Raw genomic sequence first — 8,766 nt, 5'->3', positions numbered from 1 at the left:
TATGATTCTATGATTCTTCTATGATTCACGGCTCCTTAGTGCAACTTTGCAGAGGCAGAAGAGAGGAAGGTGAGGAGGGATTAAGTTGCATGGTTGGAGAGGTGAGGGTGGGCAGGAGAGGACATATCTCCATTGCTCAGGGCCACTGTTGGCTGTAATCGCCTCGGGCAGGGCACTGCAGCTGCACAGCCAAAGCTGGGCCTCTGTGGCTGGGCACCTCAGCTGGCTGCGGCTTGTAGATGCCCTTCCACGCTGGCATCAGCTCCTGAACCTCCTCTGCCTTCAGCTTGGCAAGTGCAGATAAGCAATAGTTTGCAATTGTTTTACTCTAGCACACGCTAGGTTGAAACAGAGGCATTTCTGGAGCTGACTTACGAGCTCAGCCCCATAATTTTGAAGGATAGTGCAACTGGCAGCAACATTATTTGATTCTCACTCAAATCCAGCAATGCATCTCTATGTGCATATCCTCGCCGAACTTTCAGGAGGCAGGCAATATTTGACAGATAATCTTGTGGCGTAGGTGGATTTCATGATTTAACTAGGGCAATGGAAAATTTTAGCGGCAGAAGCAAGATTTGAATTTTATCTTCCACAAAACAGGTTAGTGCCCCAGCCATTGCTTATCAGTTCCTCCCTTCCTGTAAGAAATACGTTTCCTATACCTAGAGGGCAACAGCAGCAAGGTAGGACTTGGTGGGTGAGTCTGGAAGTGAGACTGTGTGAGTGCCTTGGGTAGTTAAGTCTACTCATTTTCCTCTTATTCCCTAGTGCAGTGCTCTGCCTTTTTCTCCATCATACTTCATGTAATTCTAATGTTCTGCAGGTTATCGTCAGTTTGCAAACTCACAGACAGCAAAGCCATGCAGTTTCACAAAGCAGTGAATCAGAGGAGGAAGAATGGAGTAATTTATGTCTGCACACACGGTCTCTAACTTGTGATTTATCCCTGGAGGAAGTCAGCGATCATATTTGCAGGGTTCTGCGCTAACCAGAAATGGAAAGGTTTTCAGGGCTCCCTTTGTAACACCAGGTTTCATAACTTCTTGAATCTTTTTAACTCCAAGAGTGTTGTTCTGATCTTGATCTGGGGGCAAGGAGTTCACTCTTTTCTGCCTATGCCTTTTATTGACTTATAAGTAACCAGAGAGACTCTCTCGGCCCGGCTCTACCCTTGAATGATTTTTTTGGTAGTTTCTCTGGCCCTCTGTCTGTGATTCATGACTTGACCTAACCTTCCCTCACCCCTATGGCCAGAAACCATTGGCTGTTCCTTTTCACCTTTATCCTTTCCCCACATCTCTGTTTTTAGGAGGTCAGTTTACACCTCATCTTTATGCTTTGTATGCTTGGTGTTGTGGGGCTGCATACATGTGTGTGTGTGGTAGACCAGGAGGTGGATGTTGCTTCCCCTGTCATGGCACTAGCAGTAGGGGTTTGCTCTGGTCAGGGTGCGTGGAAGGCATGTCAAAACGTCTAAAGCGTCTAAACGCTCTTCCCCAGAGCATGATGCAGCGCTGCCTTGGCCAGGTGACAAGGAGATGGCAGCTATCAGGCTGCAGGCACAAAACCACACTGCCTGGGGTGAACAGCATAGCGTGGCAGCTTGTCCCCATGATCTCACTGGCCAGAAGTATTTGGTTGCTGGACCACAACCTCGCTGCCCATGACACCCAGGGTCATGTGGCGGGGTGAAGGCAGTGCGCTGCCTATGTGAATGGGGTATAATCTAAGTGAGAGTAACCAGGCCGGGAGGTAGACTTGAGGTTCGTGTTCAGGGCATGATGCATATGTGTGTGAGAGAGTGCAAAGAGCTCCCTGAGTTGAGCTCCTAATGTCACGTTCAGTTTCAAGCAACCTTCCCCGGCATCTTTTGGACTAACATGCTTGCAAGGCACCTAATGGTAATATTTGGGGGTATTGGGTACTGCACCTGCATACCTGTTCAGCCAGGAATAATACTGGAAAAGGCCTCAAATCACACTGAAGTCTCGTGGGATAGCAGTGTTGTGATTTAACCCGGCAGGCAGCTAAACACCGCACAGTCGTTTGCTCACTCCCCCCGCCAGTGGGATGGGGGAAAGAATTGGCAAAAAAAAAAAAGTAAAATTCGTGGGTTGAGGTAAAGACAGTTTAAGGGAAAATAATAATAATAATGATAAAAGAATATACAAAGCAAGTGATGCATGATGCATTTGCTCACCACCCGCCGACCGATGCCCAGCCAGTTCCCGAGCAGTGGTCACCGCCCCCGGCCAACTCCCCCCAGTTTATATACAGAGCATGGCGTCACATGGTATGGAATATCTCTTTGGCCAGTTTGGGTCAGCTGTCCTGGCTGTGCCCCCTCCCAGCTTCTCGCTGGCAGGGCATGAGAAGCTGAAAAGTCCTTGACTAGTGTAAGCACTACTTAGCAACAACTAAAATATCGGTGTGTCATCGACATTATTGTCATGCTAAATCCAAAACACAGCACTGTACCAGCTACTAGGAAGAAGATTAACTCTATCCCAGACGAAACCAGGACAACAGCAAGTTGAAAAAATTCAACCAGGATAAGAGGAGAAATAAGACTGTCCAAGAGAGGGTTAAAACATCATGCCATGCTGAGGGGTCTGTGGGCACTGTGGGTAATGAAGAACAAAGTCCTGCTTCATACCCACCAGTTTTTTCTTGCCCTGTCCCTGCAACAAAAGAGGAGGAGGACGGTCTCGGATCAGAAGGAAAATGCTTTTTGTGCAAACCAACCTGCGGACCTGCTGTTCCGTGAGGCTGCTGAGTGAAATCATTTAGCAGCGTTACAAAAGGGCTGGATAGCATGTGGGTGTTAATAGCATTTGCAGCTATGTAAGCAGCAGTAACAACAGCAGAGTAATCAAATCTCATCCTTCAGAGGGGAAGCTGATCACCTGAGTGAGTCTGGGATTTCCCCCTTGCACAATTGCCAGGTACCTTCACAGGCTAATTGAAATGTCAAGTGCCGGCTGGGGCCAGGGGCTGACAGTGGCTTGATGGATCTAATCTCCGAACAGACAGAGCAGCTCTGGTCACGCTCTTGCCCCGAGGCCTGATAGCTCCCTGGGTACTGCTATCTGTTATCTCTGGATGCGACTTTCTGCCTTTTTCTTTTTTATTTTTTTTCTCTTGAGCCGGGCTTCAAGTGCATTGCTCTGGCAGAGTCATAACTGCTGGATAAGATCCCCCATCTCCACTTGCTGTTCCTGCAGCTTCCTTTGCTGACTTCTAACCTGAGAGCAGTAAAAAGCATAGCTGAGAAGAGGCAGACATGGCCCTGGGCCCTGACTGGACCCAAGGCAAGAAACATCTTCATCTTATTTCCTCTTGTTACAGCTTTTCTGTCCCTTAACGGTTGGTCCGCTGGCTCCAGACCGGCTGCTTCTTGTGGGGGTTTCTGCTGGAGGATGCAGCATCTGTCTCAGCCTCCTCTTCATCCTCTTTTCCTTTTCTTTGTGTCCACCTGCCTCTTTTTCCAGAAACTAGCTCAAGTCCTGAGGGCTTCCCATCTCAAATCTAGAGGGGCAGCTGAGGCTCAGCCCTGGTGGGCATTTGGGTCCTCAGCAGGCAGCTGCCAGCCTGTCTGATGGGAACAGGGAGAAAAAGGACCCCTTTTCTCCAAAGAAGAACCACCCTCACTTTCCTGGGTGGTGGCTGGTCCCTGTGGGGCTTGAACCTTGGACCACCAGTATGCAGAAGTAGAATGAAAGGTGGATCTCTGCTTGTAGAAAGGAGATTGGCCAAGTGTCTGGTTGTAGACGTAGGGAAAATGCCCTGAATGTCAGAGTGAGGATAAAAACCGCCGTTTGGGCTCTGCACAAAACCCCTGTCATTGCCATTAATCTGGCTGTTCTTCTGCCCCTCCACAGTGCCTTTGAGAACATCTCCTTGCTCCTCAGGTCCCTCTCGGCACAAAATTGTACAAATCTCCCCGTCCACAATGCTCTGGCGCCAGGCATGCCATTGCAGGCAGGGATGGCAAAGGGGCAGGTTTGACGTCACACCGTGTGGTGTAACCGCAGGTCACTGGAAGCACGGATGCTGCTCTACCCTGGCTACTGGGGTCTGCTGTGGTGCTTATGTGGCCATCAGCTGGCTCAGTTGGGTAAGCTGGCCCAGCAGAAAGCCATATGCCTTTCTTTCCTCTGGCTGGATTTTGGGTGAATCACTGCCCTGAACTGTCCCTTGTGGCCATGGGGAGGCTGGTCCTGATGCCGAGGAGGGGGAGTATGTGGCAGCAAGGCTGGCTGCCTCTTCTGGCAAGCTGTGCCTGCACCAGGGTTGCCTTCCTTGGAGGTGTTTGGGGTGAAAAAATAGCCTTGGAAAACAACCATTGTGCTTCAGGAAGTGATGGGAGGTAAATGCCCAGAAGAGAGAAAGGCCAGGAGTTGGCTGGTACATGTGTCTGACAGGCTAATGGCAACAAAGCCTGGCCCAACATCTTCACTGTGGGACAGGCTCTTCCTAAGCTCTTCCCTTTACAGTTTTTTGCCTTTTCCCATCCTAACCAGAACCAGTTTTGTAGAGGGGCTGGAGCAAAACCATCAAAGCTAATAGTTCTGGCATTCCGTCTTGGTAATACTGAAGTGTTTGCTGAGGTATTTTAGTTCCTACCTACTGCTTTTTTCTAGGCATATTTTTGTTGACTTTAAATAGCCATCAAGAAAGTACTCCAGCAGCTGGGCTGCTGTGCAGAGCTGATGGAGACCTCAAGGACGGTCCGAATCTGTGGTGGACCACCTCGCTCTGGTGCTCTTGAGACAGAGCAGTGGACATAGCCACAGGGCTCTGCTCGCTGGCTGTCACGCAGGAGAGGATACCTGCAAGGGGATGTCTTGAATCCTGTGGCATGTGCTGGGGAGAAAACCTTCGCTGTGTCCTCAATCAGCAGTTGGCCTCGGCAGGTCTTCTGGCTACAGGAAGCTGGAGGAGCTCTGTCTCTTTTCTATAGCTCCTTCCCTCCTCCTAGCGAGGAACGCATGGGCAAAGCCAGGTTCTTCTCCAAGGGTGCCCCATGGACATCCCCAGGGAAAAGCCAATCTTTTGGAGAGGAACTAGAGTGCCAAGAGCTTCCTCTGAGGGGAGTGTTTATCTTATTATTTTCTGAAAATAATTTCCTACCACGTTGGGGAATTAGCCTGCCAAAGTACAAATTACCCAGCAAGGAAATCACTACCTCCAGATTAATTCCTAGCTGTTTTGTCTCTTCTGTGTTTGGCTGATGTAAATGTTAGGTAAATATTTGTACAACACAGAGAATTGCCCCCCTTTCTTCTCTTTTCCAAGGGTCAGAGAAATGTCAGCTGTTGGCACTTGTGTGCAGCCAGGCTTCTGTGTTTGCTGCGAGGCGGGCTCCATGCCAGCTGTGCGCAGGAACCGAAGCGCAGACGAGCCCGGGAGCTGCCACGGCCAGGGCAGCCGGCTGTGGTGGCCAGCATCCTCTTCCCAGGAGAGCCTGGTTCCTGACGCTTCATCCTGAGCTTATTTCTCAGAGCAGTGAAGTCCTGAGTTTAACAAGGAAACCAAAAAATCTCTCTCTTCCACACAAAAGAAAAAAACCTGCTTCTGTTGGTGTCCTCCCTCGGTGAATCTCCAGGAGTGAACCAACTTTTATTCCCCTTCTTTTTTTTTTAAAAAAACCTGCTTCTGTTGGTGTCCTCCCTCGGTGAATGTCCAGGAGTGAACCAACTTTTATTCCCCTCCTTTTTTTTTTTTAATTTTATTCCTGTTTTACTTGGTTCCTCTCTTATTTAGCCAGTTCCACTCTTCTGGCTCTCTCCTCTGAAAAAAAGCGCGCTCCCCTCTCCCACGAGTACAATGAGCCCTCCAAGTAGTGAGTGCTGCTTCTGTTGGTGTCCTCCCTCGGTGAATGTCCAGGAGTGAACCAACTTTTATTCCCCTCCTTTTTTTTTTTTAATTTTATTCCTGTTTTACTTGGTTCCTCTCTTATTTAGCCAGTTCCACTCTTCTGGCTCTCTCCTCTGAAAAAAAGCGCGCTCCCCTCTCCCACGAGTACAATGAGCCCTCCAAGTAGTGAGTGCTGAATTTCATGCAAACTACAAAGTCTGTTCCAGCCCCATTGCAAGTGGGGCCATGTGTCCAGCTGCAGGACACTCGGAAACAGTGGTTCCTGCCTTGTTGCTCTGAACAAGGTGGAAGCTCACCAGTTGTATGTTATTTTATGTGAAGACGCAGGAACTTCTCCTTCTTTCCCATGACAGTCAGTCCCTGAAGCACGAGATGTGCTTAGCTGCATTAATCAGTAGATTACTCACCGGGAGTGTCTGACTGAAGTCTTCTGCAGAGATAAATATTGATGTTGATATTTTTAGTCATAGACTTAAACCCGTAGCTTCAGATCAGAATCTGAGGGTGGGAAGACCTAGATCAGAAATTTGTGGCTGTTCAGCATCTAACAGGGCATGAATGAAACCCCCACATCTAAGCCAACACTCATGTCAGGAAAGCAGAACACTCTAGTTGCCTCTGAGACTTGTCTCTCAGTTGCATCTGTGACTACTTTCACATTTTCCACATTTCTTGCACTTACTTTTCATTAATTGTCCCCTTTTTTCACCACATCATAGGAGGCAGCTTCAACATCTTTGCTTTCTGCTCACCTCTACCAGACCCCGCAGCGCCCAGATTCAGGAGCAAGTAGAGACAGAGTTTTGCAACCCTGTTTGTAGGTGCAATAACAGGCCAAGAGCTTAGCACAGCCCGGGGGGGGATCTGTCAAAGGGTCGTTTGTGAATTCTAGTTCCTGGGGTTGTTTTGGGTTTGCCTTGGCCTCTACATATCTCAGAGATGTTTTGGAGCTGATGTAAGTCATGTGGCTTGTAAATGCCCCCTCCAAAGCAAACTGATGGAGCATGCTCCTACTTAAGCCACAGTGAGTCTCCCGTGCTGCTGGGTTGGGTGGGCAGGGTGAAGATGGGTATGCTGGCTCTGAAACAGTAGAGGTTTCCCCTGTGCTGCCCCTTCAGAGCATGTCCCTGCCTCTTCTGGCTGCAGGAGCAGTGCAGAGGGCTCAGACCGTTCGTCTCAATGCTCAGGCTTGAAGCTGGCGGGATGGTTCCCTTTATATACCAAGGCAGCCAACTTCTCTGCACCTCCTAGAGCTTTGGGGATGATTTCTGTTTTTAAAGAAAATGGGCAGAGAGCCTGGCTCTGCTGCCTGGTACGTGGATATGGAGCTGGTCTGCCACCAGCCTGGGAGAAGCAAGTGCTCGCAGAGGTTTTGGCACTTACGCTCTTCACAATTAAGCTATCATGCAGTGTGGGCACAGTGCTGAGCTGCTGGCAGGTTGGTTAGTTACTGACTCAATGCCAAAATGTTTAGCAGATCTGAAAACCGCATAGTGTGAGTCGCCGTAACACTGCTGGGAGGTGTGAGCTCTGCTCACCAGCACTGTCTCATTAGTGATACGGTCGGCGGTTATGGAGAGCTACGAGGTTATGCTGCATCTGCTCGTCTTTGTCCCTCCTAAGCCCAGGAGGCCAACGGAGTTGTAGAAGGAAACCAAAATTGATCCTGGCTCCTGGATGGAGCAGACTGGGGGGTGGGGGGTGGGGTGTCAAATGAAGTTGCTTTGAACCTGGAGGCTGACTTCACTTAAATAGCGACGTCCTTAACCACATCACTGCCAATATTTTAGGCATTACAGCTGAATGTCCCATCAGGTGCATTCTTTGCCGTCATTTCCTTCAAGCAAAGAAGATTGAGAACTTCTGTTGTGCAAATAGGTGCATATTCAGAGCAATATTCTTTTGACGGTTAAACTAATTAGTAATCTGGTTATTGTCTGTCTTCTTTTTCTTTGGGGTTGCTAGTTAAAAAAACATTGATGTTCTTTAGTTTGACCAATGGGATTACCTGAGGGATCTACAAAGAGGTTCCCAGTCCTGTGGTGATTAATGAAATCTCTGACATGTATTTTAGAACTATGATGAATCTTTAATATAACAAATTAATAAGAAGGAGGGAAGAGCTTTTAAGGAAGGCAAAGGCAGTTTCTCTCTCTGTGTGAGTCTGCCAGCTCCAAGTAACGTAAACAACTCCTGGTCTCTGCTGGACCGTTCCAGAGTGTTAGAGGTCTCTCAGCCTTGTAAAGGACCAGTTTGTTCTGGTAACTGCTGCGGCTTCTTTTTTTGGCCTGTAGTCTGACATCTCTTTCTGTTTCCTCTGCGCAGGATACGAAAGCTGGAGGGAGCTGGCTAAGGCTCTGGCAGACACGAATGTCCCAGGTGGGGACCCAAGCCTTCAGTTTTATTATCCGCAGAAGCTGGGACACCAGGTGAGGAGGCTTGGGATGTCTTCTGAATGTTTAGAAGGGCAGACCTTCCTTTCTGATGCTGGCCCCAAGAGACAGCTCTCTCTTCACACAGGAAAGAGAGCATGCCACAGGGCAAAATCTGAGCTGACTCACAGCAATGCGAACTCCCAGGTGGGGACCCAAGCCTTCAGTTTTATTATCCGCAGAAGCTGGGACACCAGGTGAGGAGGCTTGGGATGTCTTCTGAATGTTTAGAAGGGCAGACCTTCCTTTCTGATGCTGGCCCCAAGAGACAGCTCTCTCTTCACACAGGAAAGAGAGCATGCCACAGGGCAAAATCTGAGCTGACTCACAGCAATGTGAATGTACAATGACTCCACTGTAGTCAATGAAGTTATTTCAGATGTACTAAGCCGCAGCGGTGGGCTGAAGCTGGCTGGGTAATGTGGCACAGGAAGGTAGCACTAAGCAAGAT

General features: G+C 48.9%; 1 protein-coding gene across 1 annotated transcript in view; it reads left to right on the top strand.

The window, feature by feature from the left end:
- Window positions 1–8,766, top strand: part of B4GALNT3 (beta-1,4-N-acetyl-galactosaminyltransferase 3) — a 74,161-nt gene that overhangs the window by 37,528 nt on the left and 27,867 nt on the right. The window contains exon 3 of the mRNA XM_009288392.1: window positions 8,209–8,312. Coding sequence (XP_009286667.1) covers window positions 8,209–8,312 — 104 coding nt within the window. The remainder of the gene's footprint in view (window positions 1–8,208; window positions 8,313–8,766) is intronic.

This window comes from Aptenodytes forsteri, unplaced genomic scaffold, assembly GCF_000699145.1.
Source record: "Aptenodytes forsteri isolate BGI_AS27 unplaced genomic scaffold, ASM69914v1 Scaffold56, whole genome shotgun sequence".
In the NCBI taxonomy this organism is placed as follows: domain Eukaryota; kingdom Metazoa; phylum Chordata; class Aves; order Sphenisciformes; family Spheniscidae; genus Aptenodytes; species Aptenodytes forsteri.
This window is presented reverse-complemented; position numbering and strand designations above follow the sequence as displayed.